This window comes from Triturus cristatus, chromosome 12 (assembly GCF_964204655.1).
Source record: "Triturus cristatus chromosome 12, aTriCri1.1, whole genome shotgun sequence".
Lineage (NCBI taxonomy): Eukaryota > Metazoa > Chordata > Amphibia > Caudata > Salamandridae > Triturus > Triturus cristatus.
In genome coordinates, this window is record NC_140595.1 from 45,386,149 (window position 1) to 45,410,212 (window position 24,064).

Below are 24,064 nucleotides of genomic sequence, written 5' to 3' on the forward strand. Positions count from 1 at the left end.
AGAAAATTAGCATCCACATATTATAAATAATCAATATACGCTGGTAATATGTCACAAGTTAACAGACATGGATTATTGCTCTACTTAGAAAACCTTTACTTGATGGTACAAATTACTAGATGCCCACTGCGATTCCCACTTTTATTGAGAAAACTGCTAAAGGTAGATATACACCACTTCTAACATCACTTTGAGTTGGAGTACTTTGGGACTCTGACTGAACAGAGGAACAAACACTTTACCCAATTCGAAATGCCATTTCTCAGCATCCTGAATAAAGATGACCCTGCACTTTTCACGCTGGAGCTTGCAGTAGCAGTTTACGCCCTCAATCAAATCATCCTACTGTAAAGATGGAGGAATGTAGCACGGTGGCAGAACCTGCTTGTAGGTGGTTTCCATTCTTCCCATGTGACTGTCAGGCTTGAGCAAGTATACGGAGACCCATGCCCCCATTAGGATGACTGATCCCCAGGGTATCTTGTTAAGCTGTTCAATGAGTAAGTACAACCCTTAAAGTCTTTCACACTCCGAATGAAACCTTCCACAAGCACGCCAATTACACTCTAGTGGTGCCTCACTTCACAGGTGAGGCAAAGAAAATCAGGAAGTAGTAATGAAGATTTTTCAAAGCTCAAAGGATTGGTGAATACCAAATGGCTTAAGGACAATCCCTACTGATATGCTGCTCCAACGCTGTCCTAAGAAGAATAGCAAGTACTTAGCCTTCAGAGTAGGATCCTATCAATGTATGCCAGAGGGTTAAGTGGCTACTTTGAGTCTCTCCTGCTCATCCATGTCAATGCTAAGTCAAGGAAATACCGCTGGGTCCGTAGCAATTTTTTTAAATCATCCAAAAGCACACAAGCGAGTGTACCTTTTTCCTGAACATGATAGGACTGATAGCTACACCGATACAGGGACCAAGAATTGACTGCTCCAATGTCCTTCTAATAAGGAGTCCAAAGATATGGTCAGAAACCTCAAAGGTTTAAACCGTACAAAACTCCGGTATCTTCGCAGTCAAGTCTCTCCAGCAAATGACATACAACATTAAGGAACATGCAGAGTGACCACTTTAGGCTAGAGTAAAAGGTAACACCGACTCTGGCATATAAATCTATACATGTGAAAATCACTTAAAAAAAGGAAGAAATGCTCCAAATCTACACCCCAGAAGTTAGCTTTGCTGGGGTAACAGAGTGCTGTCTATTATATGGTGTGTTGGGATGCAAGATCAAAGTTGGAATTACATCACACGCCTTTACATTTCATTTTTTGGGCGATTAAGAGATTTGAATATCAATATCACTATTTAATCTACTACAACACTTTCTAAAATGAACCCCACTTTCTTTAAAGTTCTTTAAGTTAGTTTACTCAGAATGCTGAGATTACAACATTTTAAAAAATTCATATAAACTTCCTGTATGGAACGGCGTGGACAAGCCAAAATGATACACACTAGAAAAAATACATATTGCAAACAAAAACGCGACTAGGTTTTTTTCTCTGTGAATATATCTCGGTAATGAGAACCATTTATGACGTCAATCAGTTTACACAGTCACTCGAGCATTGGTACAGTCTTTGGATTGTGACTTTTGCCTTTGTGTTAGTGTGTTTGTGTAGGACATAATTAGGTCTGCTCTATCCTGCGGGGAGGTTAATTCAAGGCAAGGAATCTGCAGCTAGAAGTCTATCAGATCCTTTTATTTTCACGGTTGCGAATACACTTCAGTTTTCCATTTCCCAGTGAGTGATGATCGGTATCGAAAAGCCTTCACCTACTCAAAAATACTGTTTGCCCCAATGGGACTTGTCCTGCTACAAGGGAAATGCCGCTCTGTAATGCAGAGTATCCTCCTGGCTGTGCTTGCCGTGTAGCTGTCATGAGCATGTGCATTACCCCAGAGTTTAAAAGTATAATACATGGATATTGCCCCATCGGTTATGGTTCGGAGCACAGGGTCCTAAATCATCACAAATGTTTGTAGCGTTGACCCCCACTGTCATGAGCACCAACAAATGAATGTTTGAAACTGCTTTTGCAGAGCATCTTAGAGCTCTCCATCATAGAATGTGCCAGGTACCAGTTAGAGATAGAGCGAACCGAGAGGTAACGATTCAATCATTACATCTGTATTAATTAACCTTTCTGATCCGCAGCATTAAGGGTGATCATTTTCTCTCCTGTTGAACTTAACGTTTGTTAATATATGCACCACTCTTAACATAAACGCAGTATTAACACAGGGTGATGTACACATCCTTTTTGTTTACATCCCTGCAAAACTAGCGGATTTCAGGGGATAACAGTTTGTGCATTTGGCTGTATTTTTCTTAACTACCCTTGCTTGATCAAACATTCATCTTTGTCAATTTTTTGTCAAAAAACATTCATCTTTTAACATATGAAAACATTTTTTACAGCAAGGACATGCCCACAGGGGTGCGTGCGGGTTATCTCCAACGCGCGCTTTGCCAGCTGGAGGATTCCTATGCAGGCCCATAGGACTGCCTCTAGTTGCTTCCATCCATAACTAGAAAAGGAAACGTTGAGAGGATGACAAATTACATCACTGAATTAACAAGAGCAGGAAGCCATGGATTAGATGGTTTGCTCCGAGAATATTTTAAACTCCGAAATTTGCAGAAAAGCAGAACAAGCGCCAGTCACTAAAGTAGCCGTTCTTCTATTTTAATCTTATGTGCAAAGATTGATCAAGCAGCTCGTTTATCCCCTGCATATACAGGTCTGAAGTGTTCATGCCTTCATGGTCTAATTTTCTTGCCTCTGTTCCCTATGTTAGATTTTATAGAGGGTCAACCATACCCACTGGTCAAAAGAGTACGCTAAAATGTGACGAGCAATCTACTGTATTCTAATATTTCATGAATGTACACGAAGATGCCATGAAGGTGGGAAAGTTTATTTACCTTTACCACCAACCCTCCCTCATGGCAATACATTTATTACATTCACAGGCAACCCATCCTACTCTCAGAGAACATGTTTGAGGAGTAGGAATCTAAACAGTACATGAAACACAGAAAAGGGAGCAAGGTGCGCGAAACAATAAGAAATACATCAATACGGCATAAAAAAACGAAAGGGTAGCATTTACGAACAGCCAAGGAGGAATTGTGGCACCCTCCAATGTCAGTTAAATGGATCACTCTTCAGACCCGTCAGTACCCCTTACCCATACACTCCTTATCCTATCATTTCAGCTGCACGGGTGTACTAAAAAAAAAATTTGAGATACCATCATTCCCAAAAAGTCAGCTCTATGCATCTACCCACACTACACTCCTAACCCCCCCAAAATAAAAAAATATTAGGTTAGAAAAGGGCATATCAGTTACCTGCGGGCTAGCTTGGCCTTCAGTGCTGCCTTGTTTGAGTTCCATTTCTCCAAAAGAGAGCAGCTAACAGCGGTGGGCTTTAGATGATCCAGGGGGGCGATGTCCTTGCCTTGTTTCCAAAGTTCATAACGATCTGGCTGAAGAACCCTCACAAATACATCCATGGAGATCTTAACCATGTCTTTGCGACAGGTACACTGAAAAAGGAACATGCGAAAGTAGATTTGTAGTTCAGTGACGGAATTAGAAGTGTACATTTTCCACACCCCCAAACCACAGAAGCATGAGATCCACCAGAAAATGTTTTTCCACCCAATACTGCAGAATAGCCATAAATCAATAACAACCGACACAATGTAGTGTGTTTGGCAGAGTAAGTTAAGCACATCATTAAAATGAATGTGCATCTGAATTAAGAGGGGGGATAAGGGGGGCTTAAAAAGCTTTTCTCTGCAGCCTTTGTGGGGTAATGCTTACAAAAGGTAGGTACAGTGGGTAGCCTAAACTAATGCCCAACAAATGTGTTCAAATTGCACATGCCTCTGGAAAACAAGTGAAGCGGCTTTAGCCCTGGTGGAAGAGCATGAAGTCTCTGGGGTGGCGAGCTTCAGTCTTCAGCCTGATATACACGAGACCATCAATAGGACGCTAGCAATCCTTGCTGTGGCGAGTCCACCACAGTGGTCAACAGATGATCCATCCTTTGAAAGACAACATTACTGCTTTCTAATTAAAACAATGATTCTGCAGGTTATCAAAATGAACTAGGCAAGATCTTTAGGGTTACTATGAGAAAGACACAGCTATTCGTATTTTAGGAGATAGCATCTGGCCTGGAAGCTAAACCCAACCAGGCGCTTTATGGAGTTTGTCACTTTTGGCAGAGACACTAGCCCAAAAAATGTACCTGCTGCTCAGTACGGCAGCGCAGTATGGTAGACTGCTGAAAGGAAGACCCCAAAGTAAATAGATTCCTCCCACCATCAAATGTCAAGACAGATGCAGCTACACCAGACTTTGAGCAGCCCACTTCCCTCACCATCCATACCAGCGCCAACATTTACAAACATCTAGTTGCAGGAGACTCTGGGGACAACACAAGGAGCTGCCGGATTTCTATACCACCGCTGCAGCTGAATTGACTATTTTGACATGATTTAGCAAACATCATGGGGCAGACACCACTGGCTGCCGCTAGAGTGCAGCAGAGGGTCGACGTCGCCGGAGCAGGAGCGAAAAACCGAGCAAAACGCCAGCCGACATTCTCTGCGGTCAGTGGTCCGCCGCTCGTGAACCAAGGCTTTAAGGGCTTTAAGGGCTCCAAAGTACCTCACCCCCTTGATACTTGAGGGGCAGGTCTGAGGCCTGAGGTGGACGGTGGCGGGCCGAGGGCCGTGAGGAGGAGCCCAAACCCATTGTTTTCCCGGCATCACCCAGCTGATTAGCTGCAAAAGTCTCTTGCAGCGGCTGGTGCCGCGATAAAGGATCATAAAAACACCCGGCAGCGGCCGGAGTGAAAGCCTGCTCTGCTCTAGCGGCCGGAGCCGCAAAAAGGCTTCTTTCCCGAAAAGCGAAGGACTGCCCCTCTGTCAGTGGCAGGCGGAGCAGGTGTGGTGAAGCAAGGGATAAGGCAGTTGACTCCCGGGCTTCTCCTTCCCTCCGCTTTCCTCCTGCGACCCAGGACTCAGGACTCCCCAGCCTGGTTGAGCGCATTGATCTGGGCGGCCGGGTGATCCTGTGTTGTGCCCTTTTGCTGTGTTGCTGCTACGTCAATCAACGATCTGCCCCGCCACAGCTGCCATTACCGCTTTCGCTGCTGCGGTCTTTTCCGGCCTTTCCCTGACGGCTGCTGCCACTAACCCTGTGCATGACTGCTACCGCCGCATTGCCGTTACTGTACCTCCCCCCGCTATTCTACCTTTGCGGCTGGAGGTCTGGGTGGCTTGAGGTGTCTTCGGAGCTTAGCTCGGCGCAGGACTTGGGGCAGACAGGCCTGGGAGGTGAGCTGTAGTGGTGTTAAAAGTAGAGGTGCTGGTGAAGGGCAACCCCCAAAGTATAAGAGGACAGGGGGGGGAAAAAAAAAAAAAAAAAAGAGCAACAAAGATCAACAAAGGGTCAACGGGTCCTGTTTGGGAGGTGTGAGGACCCCCTAGACGTCATTGGTATAATTTAATCATAACTTAATCATCTCTTATTACGTCATTGAAATTTGCTGAAGTCACATCAAGGTGCTGGTTAACGATGAGATCCGGACGCCAACGCGGTGCTCTGCCGAAGTTAAAACAGCGTCACAATCCTGATGCATTAAGCAAAGAGGGGACACAGTCAAAATCGGATGAAAAAAAATGAGAGGGTTACTACATCAAGGGACTGCTTGACTGAATTAGCTGAGCGTACCACCTTTATCCCCCGTAGTCCCAGGGAAGATTCAGAAGATTGCCAACATTGACGCTCAACTGTCAATTAAGAGTTACTTTTTCAAGTACCACACTCAAAAGAAAAATAGAACTCAAAATAAGAAGGATAATGGCAACTCTGGTGTCGATTGCAGATCATCTTCACTTACTTCTCTTGTATCGTCACCATGTTTAAATAGTGCTCAATTGGGTGAAGATATTGAGCTCAAATCTGCCTCGTCTCTACCAAGGCCCCGGGATGAGCCGGTGTCCCTGGTTTCGAACCTAACTGTAGGCCATTTATCTCCATTGAAAGATCCTAAAGTTTTTTCGGGTCAATTTAAGGCATTGGAAATGAGTAGCCCTAAGGAAAAGCTTCCAAAGTCAATTAAAGATACACAAGAACCAGCGCTTATCCTGTCGAAAAATTTACCAGTGTATACTGGAAGGCTGCAAGCACAAGCACAAATTCACCGTGATAATATGGTGGATCAGCTAATTGAGCAGCCTACTGATCTATGTGTGATGGTGAACCAACAAAATTTAGGAACAGAAGAGTCGAACAAAAGATCCACAGAGAGTGGAACTGTTTTATGTTCGGTAATCGAAATCTCTTAGGGTTCGAATCATAACGTCAGTGATGTGGCCGTAGAGGCTGATTATAATGTATTTAAGCCACTTAATAAGGGTGGCGGAGATGATTTAGTATTAAGTCCGATTGAACATCTTTACTTAACTGGGGAGGCTCGTCCTATTAATTTGGATAAATCCAGTATAATTTTGGAAAATAGCTTGTGTATCAATAAGTCCGTATTGATTCCAGATGTGGCTAATAGGAACAATAAGGTTAAGTTGGATATTAATGAGAAATGTAAGTCTTTTAACTCGGCAGATTTATCTTTTCTAACAAAGTTTCATGGAAATTTTCAGGTAAAATCAGATACCTTGGAAAATAATGTTAGTAATTCTGAGTGTGGAGTATGGGATTGTATGCTTAATACTATGGATTCTATAACAAAAGCCCTTAATTTCCACTCTGACAAGTTAGACATTCAGGTAGATATTTTAAATACTTTAGCAACTCACGTTGTAGGAATTGACGTGAAGCTGTTTCAATTAACTTAGCTGATTTCTAAAGTTCAAGCTGATAAAGAAAATCAGTTAATTTCCTGCACGTGTGCCCAACTGATCGATAAAATCTCTGATCTGCCATCAATTGTTAGTTCTATGGTCCACGAAGTAAAACTATTATCCGGTAGGGAAGTTGGGACGAGTGATGATATAAGAAAAATTGGAACCATAGAAAAAAATCCTCTGGTCCTAAAACTTTCGCCTTCGCGGAAGGCTAGTGTTAAAAGTGGGCCCCCCGGATCCGTAGCAGGTAATATTGAGGTACCCTTAGAGGCATTACACTCCCCTAATTTAAAGATAAATCTGGAGGCAAATAATAGTAGCTCAATAGTAACTACGGTCACCGAAGTAACAGGAGTACCTGAAGTATTATCAAAAAGGGCGAGGAAAAGATAGAGAAAAACACATAACAAGGCAGCACGGGATAAAAAAATAACTAATGGGGTTGCAAACAATGGCGGCCCATTAAACTTGAATTCTGGTCCCGCAGCTCTCTTCCCAATTTTTACACCTTCGACTGCACCTCAAGCCAATAGAAAGGTTGAGCCATGCAGTAAAGCTGGAAGTGAAGGGATAAAGGAAGAGCCTATTCTAAATGTGGGGTCTAAAACCCAGATACTGTCAATCCGAGAGAACCAGGTAGGGCGAGATAAGCCTATGCAAGATTCACACTCTTATCAGGGTACTGAAAACTTTTTCCAGAATGAGATTATCCCAGTTCAAGAATTAATAGGGTCTAATAATAATATACACACCTATCCAAAAGTAATAGAGTCCGTTTGGTCTAGAGATGAAGGAGTAGTCTCAAAAGGTGAGCAACATATGGCCATTGAAACAATTGTAAACCTTTCCCTTACGCACAGGGACCAGATTAGTCCGAGAATACAGCCCTGTGTACATGACCAAAAGCTACCTCATGGAAAATTAATAAATCCCCCTCCTTCGCATCCTAACAAGAATGAACAGGTTGAGGGTCCCAGTATTCTGGTTCAATCCAAGCCAGGGCAGCCTGATCGTTTAAATCGACCGGATAATCCCCTGTTGGGGACTGCTGGGAATATGGATCGATCGGATTCAGGGTTTAGGAGTAATACTGATCGATCCGGTCCAGGGCTTAGGAGGAATATTGAATCCCCCAAATTGCAGGATAGTTCCCTGTTGGTGTCTGCTGGGAATATGGTTAGATCGGATTCAGGGCTTAGGAGTAATATTGAATCACCCAAACTGCTAGCTGAAAATCGAAAAGTGGTGTTCTGCCCCCTCTCGGACTCACTTAGTCCGACTCTTTTTAATATTTATGTTAGTGCACTGGCCCCAATTATAGACACCTTTGGTTTCGGCCTCACATCATATGCCGACGACACTCAAATTGTGGTATCTCTGACACCGGAGTGCGAGGCTGATGTGGAAGGTCGTTTTCAAGAGTGTATGCTAGCAGTAGACAACTGGATGGCAAACAATTGTCTCAAACTAAACTCAGAGAAAACTGAAGTCATATTGTTTGGGAATAACACCAGCTTTTGGACTCCTTCCTGGTGGCCAGACCAAATGGGGAAAGCCCCTGTGCCAACTAGAAAGGTTAAGAACCTGGGGATCATACTGGATGATAAATTGACCTTAGGACCGCAAGTAAATGCACTAGCCTCTAAAATCAGCTATACCATTAAAATGCTGAGAAAAGTCCTGCCCTTATTGCCTAAGGACAGTAGACAAATTGTAGTTGGTGCCACGGTAATGTCTAGATTGGATTACTGTAATGGACTCTACCTGAATATGCAACTAAAAGGATTAAAAAAACTGCAGATACTGCAAAATGCAGCAGTTAGATTACTTATGGACTCTTCTATTCCCTGTTCCGTATCCAAAGAGAGGAAAGCTTTACACTGGCTTCCAGTTAAAAGCCGTGTACAATTTAAAGTACTATGCCTGGCCTTTAAGGCCTTACATGGCATAGGTCCAGAGTTTCTACAGCAAAGACTGCGCCGGTACGTTCCAGGCAGACACTTGCGCTCTGAAGAGGCCAACCTGGTTTGGGTGCCTCGTATAAAGAAAGCCCGTTGGGGAGGCAAAAGTTTTATCTATGGTACAGCGAAAGCTTGGAATGAATTACCTCGCCATTTGAGATCTTTCACCGAGCTTTTACCCTTTCGTAAGGAATTAAAAACGTGTCTCTTTTCCAAAGAGTAGTCTGCCTCCTTTTATTGTTTCCTGCCAGTCTTAGAGAATCAAGAAGCGCCAGGACACCTCCGGGTATTTGTTGCGCTCTATAAATGACATTAACATTAACATTAACATATTCCGACTCGCGGTTCACATGATATCTTGAATAGAGGGAACATTCTGAAATTACTAAAAGCAACTCCTGATCTTAAGGATGTTGCAACCGAAGACCTGGATTCTGTAGAGTTTAAGATAGATGGTGGTAATAGGGAGACAACCATCACGACTTGGCTAAAGGATGATATTGTAAAGAAAATATTAGCGAATTCTAACAACTTCGAAAGTTGGGGGATTAAAGTATGGAGACTACACGGTCTGCAATACCCGACCCCACTAATACCCATAGTGAAAAAGGAGTCTCCAAAACAAACCGTTGTTAACCAATTTAGAGTATTGAAAGGAGCTTCAGGTCCATCTTCAGCCCTAAATAGGCTAGGTGGCATTAAAATTAAAAGCTGTCAGCCAGGGTCACGTGTGTGTGAGGAATCAAAAGGGGTTCATGCGAGCTGCCATCGGGAGTGGCCGCGCAGTAGCGAAGCTCTGCAGCGCCACTCCCGATACTATCCGTGAAATACGTGCCCAGCGGCCCTAACCCGTGCAAAACAAGGGTTTTGGTGGCCCTGGGACCCCCGTGGACCTGCCTGCGAAGTTTGGAGGAGATCGGAGGTGGGGCAATCTCCGGGCTCCGCTCTCCGTGAGCTGCCGAGCGGCTGAATACCTGGGCCAGCCCGGTCGCGACCTCTACGAGGGGCCGGGGCTGCGGCCTAGCAGTGGGAGAAGCGGAGCGGCAAGTGCGGCGACGCCCAGAGTGTCCCGGGGGCAGGTCTTGAGGTGCCCTCCAACCACCCGGAGATTTTGTAGTCCCTGGAGGAAGTGTGGTCCGAGAGCCGGTGCTGCAGCGGAGGACGCCTGCGAAGTGCCGCAGCAGGTGAAGTGCCCGCAGTGGCGGCGGCGCCTGTGGAGCCACGATTCCGGCCCGCAACGTGGGGGAAACTACCATATCTGCCCCTCCGGCTCCTGACGCCGGGGACGAGGGCGTGGCAGTGCTTTCAGCAGTGACTGGCTGGTGGCCGGGTGGCTGATAGGGGCGAGGCCTCGGCAATGGCGCTGGAAGCGGTGCTGGAGTGACGCGTTCTGCATGTGGAGAGCCATGTCGGAGGCCGGTCCCTGACTCGGTATAGACCGGACTGTGGGCCCTGCGGGGGTTCTTGGGCCAGATTGACTTCGAGGCTCACGGGTGATCTGCAGCGCTCGGGGTGGGGTCGACCCCCCCCTGCTGGTGTTGCTAGCGTGGAGAGCAAGAGGATCGCATGCTGGGGGGCCACATGCTCGCCCAAGAATGAGTGCCAGGACCTACCGAGGGATCCCCGGCATCCCGTGACTACGACGGAGCGGACCTGGGCCGTTTGGTGGGATTCATTGACGAACGAATTGGGACGGATGAGATGCCGCCCGGCCGAGTAGATGGATCCCTGAGCTGCCATTTGAACTGCGTCGCCGGACTCGGATAGTGGGGTCCCCTGGTGGAAGCGTCCTCGCCCCGCGGTGGTGCAACGGGGATCGTGGTGGTTTGCGACTGGCCGTCTCCACGATCGCTGGCGGGGCCCCGACTGCAGGTGGTGGGCGCTGGCGACGAGGGCGCAGCCAGCGAAAACCGACAGGCTGGGTGAAGGATTCCACCGCAGGCGGCGGGGAATAGCGGCTGGGCCCTCTAGCTGGGGTGTGCCCCCCTCAGGGTAGTCATGCCGCCCGGGCGGACGGGTAAAACAACGACACAGGCTCGGCTGGATAAGTTTGCCTGGCACCAGCAGCCGAGTGGCGAAAGGGCTGAGATGCCGACCGCGCCCCCGGTGATAAGCCTGGCCCATCGAATAAAGACCTGCTGGATGCAATACAGGCTGTCAAGACGTCCCTCGAGCAGCGAATTGACACTGTGGCCACTGACGTTGGCCTGATTCGAGAGGATGTGCGGAAGATCGCCGACCGGGTGGGGACTGTGGAAACTATCACGAAGGAACTGTCAACCGAAACCGACCGCCTCAAGCGAGAGGTCCAAGACCTGCGCGCCTCCCAGGAGGGGTTTGCCCGACAGCTGGATGACTACGAAGGTAGAATGAGACGGAACAATGTGCGCATTATTGGTGTTCCGGAACGGGCGGAGGGGCAAGCGGTCGACCTCTATGTTGAAGATCTGATCCTCAATCATTTACAACCGCGGGGACTCTCCAAGTGCTTTACTATCGAGAGGGCCCATCGGGTGCCGGGGGGTCGGCCACGGCCCGGGGCCCCCCCTAGACCCATCCTTGCCAGAGTGTTTAATTTCCGGGACCGCGATGTCATCCTTCAGGCGGCGAGGGCGGCGCCGCCCGTCACCGTGGAGAACAGTAACATCACGTTCTTTCCAGACTTTACCTTGCGAGTCCAGAAGCAAAGACGGAGCTTTCTGGAAGTGAAGAAGGCACTCCGTGAGAACGAGGTCAAATATGCAATGTTGTTCCCGGCCAAGCTCCGGGTGGAGGCTGAGGGCAAATCCTGGTTCTTCCTGCGTCCGGAGGATGCCTGGGACTGGCTAGAGGGGTGGCGCACCATGGACAGTCGGAGGAAGAAGAAACCATCGGCAGCAGATTCGACTGTGGACTGGCGTCTACAGAGGCGCTCCCCATCACGTTCTGATTCTGGGGCCCCGGGCCCGGGGGAGGAACATTGACTATGGACGCTGGTAAGATGGCCTGGATCCCTCGGGGGGGCCCGGGGCTCCCACTCTGGCTGTTTGAGGGGGGGGGGGGGGGGGGGGGGGGGGACTGCTATCCCTGGGGTGGCGGGTGGCCTTTTATAATTGTTACGGTGGTGGGCCTTAAGCTGCTCCCCTGATTTGACTGCCGGCGGATCTTTCCCGGTCGACGCCTGGGTGATTCGAGCCACTCCTCTCGATGCGTTGATGGACTACTGGGTGGCGGGGGGCCCGGACTCTCCAGATGAACTCCCAGAGACTCTTTTCCGGCCTAGTGTGAGTAGGGTTTGGGGTAGCGAGAGGGGGCTTGGGGTGATGTTGGCCGCTATGTCGGGAGTGGGGCAGCGCACGTTTCCTCTTAATGTTACTGGGGGGGCGACAGGCACTCTGCGAGTTGGGGGGGGGGGGGGGGGGGGTTCTAGCCCCGTCCGGCAGGGTAGCAGGGAGGGGTGGGTTTGTTGTGGGGTGGTAGTTAGCGGGGGGGAGGTTTTGCACCGTTTTTCTGCAGCAGCTTGGCACGGCACCTTTTGTCAGCATGGGGCATGGACGGATCATCGTTCGAGATCAGGGCTCCTTTCCACCACACTTAGAACGGGTGGGGGTCAGCGGGGGTTGTCACTGTGGTTGAAGGCTATGGTACCCATATCTGGGGCGCATCCTGGCTGCGTAGGAATGAGGATACTGCTGTCAATCAACAATGGCTCAGAGACTTAGCCTAATGACCTGGAACGTTAACGGACTGGGTGATAAAATTAAGCGGAGCATAGTGCAGCACTACATACACCGCCATCGTACTGACGTGGTGTTGCTCCAAGAGACACACCTGATTGGCAATGCCTGTCACGCCCTGGACCAAAAGGGATACCGCATGGTTGCCCATTCGGACTTTACCTCGGGTTCGAGAGGGTTGGGAATTCTCCTGAGAAAGGGCTGCCCCTATGTGATTCAAACAACTTACACTGAGCCTCAGGGTAGATATGTAATCTGTTCGGGACGGTGGGAAGGGAAGACCCTTAACCTGATCTCGGTATATGCACCACCAGGTCTGCAGCGTCAGACCTTGGCGGATGTTGGCAAGATTCTGCCCACCCTGTCGGAGGGCGCGGTGATCATGGGCGGCAACTTTAACCTGATGATGGACGATACGGTGGACCGCGCCCCACCCCGTGCGGGTGGGCAGATGGGCTCGCCACTGAGTAAGTTTGTGGATGCATTCGGCTTGGTGGATGTTTGGAGGTGGTTGCACCCCCGAGACACGCTGTACACTTTTCTCTCCGGAGCGCACGGCAGTCGCTCGCGGGTGGACTACCTGTTTACGCTCGCACAAGATATCCATAACTTCACTGACTCCTCGGGCCTGGCAAGGGGAATTTCCGATCATTCTCCGGTCATTGCCTCCTTTGGGGCCAGGCGGGATCGTCAACCGGGCCCTATCCGGATTCAGCCGTGGTTGCTGAAGATCCCGCACATTAGGGCTTCTCTGCGACACATAGATACTGATTGCTACTTTAAGGAAAACGAAGGGTCGGTGGATTCAGCGGTGACCCTGTGGGGGGCCTACGGGGCAGTTATTAAAGGGAGAGCAGTGTCATTGCTGGTTGGACACAAAAATGAACGGCGACGCCGGGTTACAGAGCTCGAAGCAGAGATACTTCAACTCGAGCAGGGAACCGCAAATACTCCGGCCCACGACGCCCCACACTTACTAGAAGTGAAACGACGTGACTATAAACAGCTGCTCTATGAGGAGGCCAGTCGCCGATCCCTCGCCACGCAACATAGAATTTATGAGCTGGGAGAACGCACAGGGAAAATGCTGGCATGGTTAGAGCGTAGGGAAATGGCGGCGCGATGGGTGGGTGCGATCAAGGGGCCGGACGCGACACTGATCGCTGACCCTCAAAAGATAGCCGAGGCCTTTGCGGCGTATTATGAACGTATATATACCCCGCCGCAGGCCTCGCAGGCCGGCTGGGCATCAGACCTCCTCGCAACCATTGAGGTGCAATGTCTCTCCCAGCCTGACCGGGAGGCGCTGGAATCGGACATCTCGCTCGAGGAGGTCCAGACAGCCATCCGAGACACACAGTCGGGGAAGGCTATGGGTCCTAATGGGATCCCGATAGAACTCATGAAAAGCATGTCGCTGATGGTGGCGCCTCACCTGTTAAATCTCTATAAAGAATGCTATGAGACCGGCACTCTTCCAGCTGAAATCCGCATGGCCATGATAGTGGTAGTCCGCAAACCCGGCAAACCAGCGGACGAATGTGCATCATACAGGCCCATTTCCCTGATCGCAGTGGAGGCCAAAATTCTGGCTAAGATATTGGCCAACCGTCTGCTTCCGTACCTCTCGGCCCTTATCCACCCCGACCAGTCGGGTTTCATGCCGGGCCGTAACGCTGCCCGGAATTTGCGTCGAGTCCATGGCGCCCTGGGTTGAGCAGCGACAATTCAAGAAGATGCGCTGTTACTAGCGCTAGATGCCAAGATGGCGTTTGACACAGTTGCGTGGGAGTACCTGTTTGCTGTTTTGGCCCGGGTGGGAGTGGGCCCTCGGTTGATGGGATGGATCCAACTGCTTTACACTAGACCTACGGCCTGTGTGTCGGTCAATAACCACCGCTCGGCTTCCTTCCCCTTGGGCCGTGGCACTCGGCAGGGCTGCCCCCTGTCACCGCTCCTGTTTGCCCTGGCGCTGGAGCCCCTAGCGGTCTGGATCCGTAATGACCCCGAAATTCGGGGCCTCAAGTGGACAGCTGATCATGAAGACCGCATATCGCTGTACGCGGATGACGTTTTACTATACTTAGCCTCTCCCGCGCGATCGCTACGAAGGGTACTCCATATCTTTCATATATTTGGGGCCCACTCTGGGAACCAGATCAACTGGTCCAAATCCCAGCTGTACCCACTCCAGGGTGATCCGCCGCCTAGCCCCAGGGGATATTCCATACCGGTAGCACTACAGGGCTTCCAATATCTAGGAGTTTTCATAACCATGGATGCCACAGTATTCTATGAACGCAACTTAGATGGCCCCCTGCAGGGGTTCAAATCTGATGTGGTCCATTGGAAAACATTGCCCATTACACTCCTGGGCCGGGCAGTCCTTTGTTAGCGCTCCCCCATTTCCTCTATGCCCTCCAGAATACTCCTATCCCGGTCCCGGAAGCTTATTTCCTAAAAATTGATGCAACGCTGCGGGGATTGCTGTGGGACACCGGAACGCCGCGTATCGCAATGCAGAAATTAACGATGGGCTGGTATGATGGGGGGATTGCCCTGCTGGACCTCCGCCTCTACTACCAGGCCTCTCAACTGATCGCGATCAACCAGTGGGTGTTCGGGACACAGGATGACCCTAGCTTCCGAACCGACCGTTGGCTCATGGGTAAGGGGGGATACAACAGGGCACTATACTCAAATCCGAAGAAACTAAATCTTACGGGACCCACGGCCAGAAGCGAACGGGGTGGAACGGGCGGTTGACTAAGGCCACTCTGTTATGGGAGCCGGACTGTCTTGGGACACTTGAGCACTTATGCAGGGTTCGATAAATGAGACCTCATTGGCATCTCTACAGTGGGGGACGTATAGATACAAGGCAGGAAGGCGACATTCCCTGAGCTGCAGCTTAAATACCAACTAGCCCCCTCAGAGCAGTTCCGTTACTTGCAAATCAGCCACACACTCGACAGTGCCCTGCCCGCTGGGACTCCCCTTCCAAACTACTCGCCCCTAGAAGATAGATTGCTGCTCGACCCCATGGACCGAAAGGCGATTTCCCTAACTTACAAAAAGTTGATTAACAACCGCGTTGACCCGATGGGGACCCTACGGGCTCGGTGGGAGTTGGAGACGGGCGAGATGTCGGGACGAGGTTTGGCGAGACGCGCTGGCCTCCCCTCGGGAGGTGGCAATATCAATGCGGCTCCGCCTGGTCCAACTCAAGGTTTTACACCGTGTTTATTTTGATGCGGTCCTCTTGCACAAACTGGGTCGGCGTCCCAACAAGCTTTGTATCCGTAATTGTTCTCACATAGGCACGTTTATCCATATTTTGTGGGCCTGCCCCTACGTGCAACACTATTGGATAGAAGTCTCCCGCCAGATGGCGCGGGCCACAGGGAAATCGGTGGTCCCCTCCCTTCAGCTCTGTCTCCTGAATGTGTGGGAGGACTCGGACTTTACCCAGGCGGAGCAGGAGTGGGCGGCGGTGGGTTGGGTCCTAGCTAAAAGAAATATTGCCCAGAAATGGGGGGTGGCGGCTTTGCCGTCCTTGAGTGCCTGGGCCAAAAATATGGATTTCTTGATGGTGGCTGAGAAAACGGTCTATAAAGGTAGAGGGTGCCCCAAAAAGTGGGACCAGAAATGGGGCCGGTGGAATAAATATCGGGGGGACCTATGTATATCTCCCACGGTGGAACTCCGACGAGAGAGACAGGCTCTACTGGATGACTTGGATATTGAGGGAAGGTCCTGAATCCTGGGAAACACTTAATTATACGCTATGTGGAGTTGAACCCCCGGGACGTGAACGGGCCGATGGGTGGTCAGTAGGGCGAGGTGTGTCGGGTTGGGCTCTAAGCGAAATTATCCTTGAAGTGATACTAATTTTGTATTGTGCCCCTACTTGTCTCGCATATAATTCCCAGACTGCTATGTGATCGTGACTGTTGTAACTGCTGCGGATTTAATGTTAATAAAAAGTTTATTAAAAAAAAAAAAAGGGGTTCATGCGGCAGCTGATGACTGAAGTTGGCTTCCGGCTATTCTATCTGGAAAAAATTCAGCAAAGACTAATTGATGTTGGGGTACTTCATTCAATGCACCAACATCAGTCAGAATTTGTCGGGGTACTTCATTCAATGCACCAACAGCAGTCAGAATTTGCTCTTGGAATACAAATGGCTTTAATACTCTTGTAGAAGATGTAAATGTTGTAAGTTTTTTAAATTTGTTTGATATGTTACTTCTGCAAGAAACGTGGAATTTGGCCAGCACGCCGCTGATCGGCTAGTACGAATATTTGAATGCAGCGTGTAGGGAAGCTTCATATGGTCGACCAAGTGGGGGACTTTCAATATATGTTTCTTTAAATCTTAATGTTGAACACTATGAAATAGACCTTCAAGTCAAATGTATTCAATGTGTTAAATTAATAGCCAGTCAATCGTTGATCATTTTAAATGTTTATTTAAGTTCGGAAAAAAAGGTGCGATCACTTCAACTTATTGAGTTATGGGAGATGGTGAAAGTGCTATATTATGATCATAGGGATGCTCAGATGATCATCTCGGGAGATTTTAATACTTATCTTTTATCGTATAAAAACCGGGAAACCCACTCAGATCTGTTATCCCAATGGTCTAATTGTGAATTTATTAAATACAATTTAACGATGTTGTATGATAGGGAGCATTTTCCAACATTCAATAAAGCAGACTGTCTTTTCATAATTGACTATACGATATTGTCCGATAAACTCGCAGAACAAGTTCAAAGCTATGAGGTTGTGCCAAGGATTGAGAGCGACCATAATCCGCAAGTTATTACGATCAATTTACCCTTCGAGTATTTACCAGAGACTAAAATATTAAGAACGGCCCCGGTCGCTTTTAATTTAAAAAGGTTAATATGGAATGAGAAAACAGAGAAAGATATTATTGACTTTCTCTCTCTTCTAATCCTTAATGCGCGGGTCAAATACTCTGACGGAACCTCGATGATTGCCCTTTGGCCCACCTTATGTGAATCCCTATTGAATAAATTCCCCAATAGGGGACGACCTGGGGGTGGAATTTTGAATCCTAGGAACCCAGGTTGGTTTTCCCATCGTTTATTATATCTGAAACGGTCTCTTAATAAATCAATAAGATCAGTATATAGAAAAGCAAAGGGATCTTGCTACTCCACAACATCGCTTAAAATCAGAAATTTAAAGAGGGGTTACAAGAATTAAATCTTGAGGGCTAAACAATTGTATTATGAAGAGTCATGGGCTAAACTCCACTACGCATGTAAATCTAAGGATCTGAGAATGTTTTGGAGCATAATTAATAATTTAGAAAATGGAAATTTTAGAAATACAAGTGCCAATATAGATGAATTAAGCTGGATACATTTTTTTTAATAATAAATTATCTTCCCTAAGCCAACTGATAGAGGAGTTTGAATGTCTTGACTACAAATGTAAATTGGAGCCAGTTGAAGGGTGTGACCCTTTGGTGTAAGGGACACACCAGGCTCTACGAATATTAAGTTATGGTCGGTAGACAAAGTAAGTTTTACTTAAAATTAGATCAAATGGAGCCCCTGGCCCTAATGGAATGCCGAACGATATTTTTAAAGTCAAAATTGAGTATTGGCCAGAGTTATTAACGGTCCTCTTCAATGAAATTCGTAAGACAGGCTGTATTCCGGATTCATGGAGGGGAAGTATAATACAGCCGATCTACAAAAGTGGGCCCCAGGAGAATCCTGCAAATTATCGTTTAATTACCCTCACAGACGTAGATGCTAAAATATTCGCAAGTTGTCTGTTAGAGGAGTTGGAGTCTTGGGCGGAAAAAGAAGAATTGATTCCAATCTTTCAGACAGGATTTAGGAAGGGAGAATCGACTCTTACCAATTTGATTTTATTGTCTTTACTAGGAGAAAGAGCCATATGTAGGAAACAAAAATTGTACAATTGTTTTATTGACTTAAAAGCCGCGTTTGATTCTGTACCCAGAAATATTCTTTGGAAAAAGCTAAGGAATTGGGGTATATCAGAAACTCTTTTAAAAATGATTAAATTATTGTACTCAAATACCTGGGTGCAGGTCAAAATCGGCAATGGTAGTAATACTACCCACCGCCTTGAGACAAATCTTGGGTTAAAACAAGGATGTGTGCTCGCTCCTTGTCTTTTTAATTTATGTCTGATCTCCCAACCCATTTTAATGACGTAAATTCACATTCCCCTTCTGTAATGGGTAAAGAAATTAAATACTTACAGTATGCTGATGATACTATTTTACTTAGCCAAACTATGATAGGACTAAAAAGATTAATACATTCTTTTAATATATATGTAACCCAAAATGGGTGAACAATCAATATAAAAAAAACAAAAATTATGTTATTAGGAAAAGGCAAACTTGGGGTAAAGGACTTGAGTATTAATGGTTTGTCTGTGGACTGTGTAAAAACTTATAAATATTTGGGAATTACATTTGATGATCGACTATCATTCAGACAGCACTTCAATAACTTAGAGGCTAAAGGTTCTTCACTTGCCTTCGCACTTCGAAAATTAAGAGATAAATTAGTATGCCCCAATTATGACCATCTACTTAAAGTCATGAAAGCAAAACTTATTCCCTCCCTGGACTATGGGTCTATTATTTTTAAGGGTAGAGACGTGAAAGTATTGGAGGCCATAGTTGCAAGGACATATAAATCAGTCTTTAGGATTCCTATGCAGATTTCATGTGCCAATTTAAGACTGGAATTTGGCTTACGGAAACAGCTCTTGGTGCGTAAAGCATCATTTGTAAAAACACTATTGGCATTATCTCGAGCCAAGGAGGGCACGCTGGCCAATATGTGTTGGAGCGAGATTTCGACCAGTGAATACTCTAGAAGCTGGCAGGATTATTTAGCAGAGTGTCTCCTAAAATTCGAATGTCCCAAATTGGAAGACGAAACAAGGAGTAAAATGGATTATAAAAAAATAATTAATTCAACCGTCGCCTTGATGTCAGAATTGTCGGATAAATATGAGCTGAGAAAAAAAAAACACTTTTGGTCTATTGCCAATTGTTTCGACAAAATGATGGCCCAACCTTATTTACTTTTTCATCACCAAAAACCCTTAATTAAGAAGAAATTTATGTTACTAAGGTTTGGAATTTATCCAACCAAAGATGGAACCCCTAAATGGGAGTCCAAATGGGCATCAAATATTTGTCGGCTGTATGGGCAGTATGACGAAACCTTGCTGCATATGGTAACACTATGCCCAAAAATGATGAAGGAACGGAAAATAATTTTAAAACCTATTTTTAAAGAAATGGGACTTAGGACTTGTAGATCGGCATTAATATTTTGCCTAAGTGGTGCACACGTCTTTATTAAAACACCAATTGTTATACTTACAGTGGAAAAGAAATTATGTAAGGTTGACACCCAAAGTATATGTTGAATTTGTTAAGGCTGTGAAATGATGATGTTGCAGTTCTTAAGGTGATGATGAATTATCTTTATGGCACTTTTTAATTGTTTGCTTTTATAGTACTACTTTTAGATAAATGTTCTATTTATATTGTTTATTATTTTTATCGAATGGCACACGTGCACTTTATCCCTGAAAACGGCCACGTCCTGTAAACTATTTTAAAAATGAAATAATAATGTTGAATTATCCCGAACTGGAAAAAGTTAATTGATTGTGGTCAACTTTATGTATTGTATCCTGGAATGTTCAATTAGGTAATGTGTTTGGTTTGTATTTATTTTTGTCCTTTCTTGTAATGGTTTTAATTAATCAACAAATAAATAAATATCCATTCATTCATTCAGTGCTTTGTGTTGCTTTTCTAACCTTGATTATGAGAGTGGAACATGTAGCTAGATTGCGCATGCAAGACAGCCCTTCCCAGATGTAGCCAAACACTGTGTACTTATAACTTTAAAATAAAATAGGAAAAGTTTTTTCTTCAGAGGATGAATACATTTTCGCACTGCTCGGTCGACAAACATGTGGAAACTGTCATCTATCTGGTGGTGTATTTCTGGGAGCGGACTCTGGGCTAGGTTGTTCAGCCAGAACACAACCATCCCAACCTTTGTCCTATTGATTGCCATTACAAGCCTCTCTGGCTCACTGTCATTATCAGCATCTGACTGCGTGGCTCAACTTAAACCCTGAGAAGTTCAGCAGCTTGATTTGCAATCTCATCTGAAGGAGGCCTCCGGGGATGCAGATGATTGCTAGAGATTCTGTTTAAATTTGCCATAAGGTCAAATCTGATGGAAAAGCCAGTGGAAGAAGATTCAGGCATTATGTAGGTCTCCTGTGGAAGAAATCTTCATCTAGTTGTTTCATGGAATTTAAGAAGTTCACTAGCAATTGAATTATCTGTGCTTGTGAATCTGCTGGCACCTCAGACAGTAAGAAATCCTATAGGAGGATTGCTCCCAATATCCATAAACCACTTCATCGGACTCTCCAGATCAGTAATCTTCAAACTTTGTAGTGCCACGGCCCAAATAGAAAAGAAAAAATAAATAATCGCCCCTCTTCAGAATTTTTCAATTATTCTATTAAATCTAATTTAAATATGTCTAGACTTTTACACATTGCAGTTAAGTTCTGTAGTTCTAAAAATGCAATAAAATACATAATCCAACATACAATTTTGATCAGGCAGGTCTTACAAACATGTAAAAGTATCCACAGTGTGATTAGTAGAAGTGGGGTGGGGGATTTGAACAATATTTGGAGTCCCTTCCCTTTTGACACCTCACTTCCAGGATACAAGTGAGGAGAGGTTAGTGATGGCCCATTACAGAGTGGCTTAATGACACTCATTTCCCCCACCGGATTAAAACAAGGCACTGTTATCAGCATCAACAGTCTTTTGGCCAGAGCCTGGCACACCCCTGGGATTACTCGAGGCCCCAAAAGGCGGGGCCCGCTACCCAATTTGAAGACCCCTGCTCCAGATACATTGTGGATATTCAGATCATAAGGTCCCTCTGCTTGCAAAGCCATTTCCGAAAGCATCGACTAATTCAAAAAAATGAGATGCCTGGCATCATCACGTAACCTTCTCCACTATGCACAGATGAAGATTCAGACTATTTAAAAGACCTATTTGGGGGCCACAGGGTAAGCGGGGGACTGGGCCTCAGCCTTGGTGGCTTAGCTTGTTTACCTTGAATGTCCCTAGAGTTCGTTCGACTTTAACTCTGCAAAACTGGGCCAAGTATAACCCCTTCGGCTCCTGACGTTCAGTAGCAGTGACGGCAAGCAGTGACAGGCTTCTTAGGGAGGCAGTGTGGGGATCCATCAAGTTCAGAAATCAACAATGGCCCAGCAGCACAATAACTTATTTTCCAACACTACGCTTGTTGTTTATAAAATTGAAGTGCTTTGTTGCACTCAGTAGTGAACGACTACACACTACAGTATGCAGGTATGCATATTCACAGACGCATACAACTGTCCCCAGGATTCAAGATCCCATTTCCACCTTTCCCTAACTAAATGTAACATATGGTACAGCAGGTTTCATGCACAGGCTGCCAATCTTGTTCAGAGTTTGTGTGCTCAGATTTACAATCCTAGTACCAGCATGTAAATTTCAGCAATGCGAGTGCTTTTCTCCCACCAGTCAGGCCTGCAGGATGCGTCTGGTCCCTCCGTCAGGGGAAAGATACGACAACTGAGATTGCCTTAGCAATTTGGTCGCTGGGTGCTCTCTCTCACAAGGTTCTCTGGGTGTACCCGCAACTCAGGAATTACCTGCTTCTGCTCGCCCAGGCAGGCAGCAACTTCAGCAGGGATGGCACTTCTCAGGCATGTCAGCCTCCAGGTACTTCATGACGGAGAAAGCTCTTCCAAGTAAGACCCTAGGGTGATATCCTCCAATGGGAAGCTGCCTGTCAAGCAGGAAACAGCTCCAGCTGCACAGCAGTTTTCTGGGTACTGTGCAGAGTTCGCCCTTCTTTGTCAAGGTAAATCTAAACCAAGTGGGTCAGCAGCTCCCCCTTTTATAAAGATAAAGCAGGCAGGGGTTGGGAATTCTGTCTGCACTCCCATAACCGATTTTGGTGGGTTCTTTTTCAGGTGTCTGTAACCTGGCTGTGTTCCAGATACATACTTTGGGAAGAGAGATGCTTTCCACAGCAGGGTCATCTCCAGATTGGAGCACCAACAAAAAACACACAGGTGTGAGTTTTCTGAAACTTATCAACAGCCACTCTGAACAGTGATCAGGAAAAGAGAAAAAAATGGTTTCCCTAAAGGACTCTACACTCACTGGACAGCCTGCAGTCCCACCCTTGACCCACACCATCTACCAAATGGTAGTGCTCAGGCAGACTAATCAACAGCCCAATGCAGCAAGTGGACCAAATTGAATTTCTAAAGGGAATCCAGTCTCCACTTTCTCTACTTCAGAATCTAGGTCTCATCCCTCCTGATACACGAATGTTAGAACTGAATGGACTTACAATGTCTGGGAAAGCCACCTATCTAGTGCTCGCTTCACTCTTACACACAATGTATGCACCAGGCGTATATGATCAAGATCCAGGAGGGACCGAAACGTGTCATGGCCGACTAGCAAAAATAAATTAATTTGCACAGAATCGTGGTCCGTGCCTGCTTTTGTATCTCGGAGATTGGGGAGCAAAGTAAGCAGCAAAACTGGATAGATATATATCCCCCCCCCCCCCCCCCCCCCCTCTGGGGCCTGTAAGCACTTGCATACCCTATTGCAGGGGTCTACAAACTTTTTTGCTCTGAGCCCCCCTAAGGAAAATATTTTGAAGTCTGGCCCCCCTCCAAAACTTTATGGCAAGACTGGGGCGAGCGAAAGTGGTAAAGCTGAGCAAAGCGGAGTGTGGGGCTCTCGTGTTGTGAAGCTGAGGGTGTGACAGCGACCAAGGTGCCTGCTACCTGAAAGAAATGTAATTGGGTGCAATTGGTTAATCACCAAATGTAAGGCCTGCTTGGGACCCAGTGTAAACCTTAATTGGAGTAGTTTCATGATAACAAGTGACGCAAGGGTGTTAAATTCTGGAAAGTATCATTTTAATGGATACTTCTAGAAATGCTTGCACTGGGTACAGTCCGATTACCTATTACTAAAGACATACTTTGAAAGTAGTTTTATCATAAACACTAAACCCACAGTCACTTAAATTGTACGATTCTGTGGCTGTTTTCACATAATTATGGATCTTCCACATTTGCCACATAAACCATCACCTGGTGCTTAAGCTGCAGATTTTAGAAAAAAAATATTTAAAGCTCAAAGGATCAAAAGTTACTAAAATGTGGCGCCGTGTTCCCACATAGTGGAAGGCCCTTCACGAAGGTTAACTGGCCACCTTTCCCCTGCTTATTTCTGTATTTGGTAAACTGGCACTAATGAGGTAAAATATTTGCCCAAATAGTATCATTTATAAAAAGTACAAAATAATGAAGTGTCTGAAA

General features: G+C 46.5%; 1 protein-coding gene across 2 annotated transcripts in view; it reads right to left on the reverse strand.

Annotated features, from left to right (window-relative positions):
- Positions 1-24,064, reverse strand: part of KDM4B (lysine demethylase 4B) — a 350,269-nt gene that overhangs the window by 180,074 nt on the left and 146,131 nt on the right. For both annotated transcript variants that reach the window (XM_085637671.1, XM_085637670.1), the window contains exon 9: positions 3,370-3,566. In XM_085637671.1, coding sequence (XP_085493797.1) covers positions 3,370-3,566 — 197 coding nt within the window. The remainder of the gene's footprint in view (positions 1-3,369; positions 3,567-24,064) is intronic.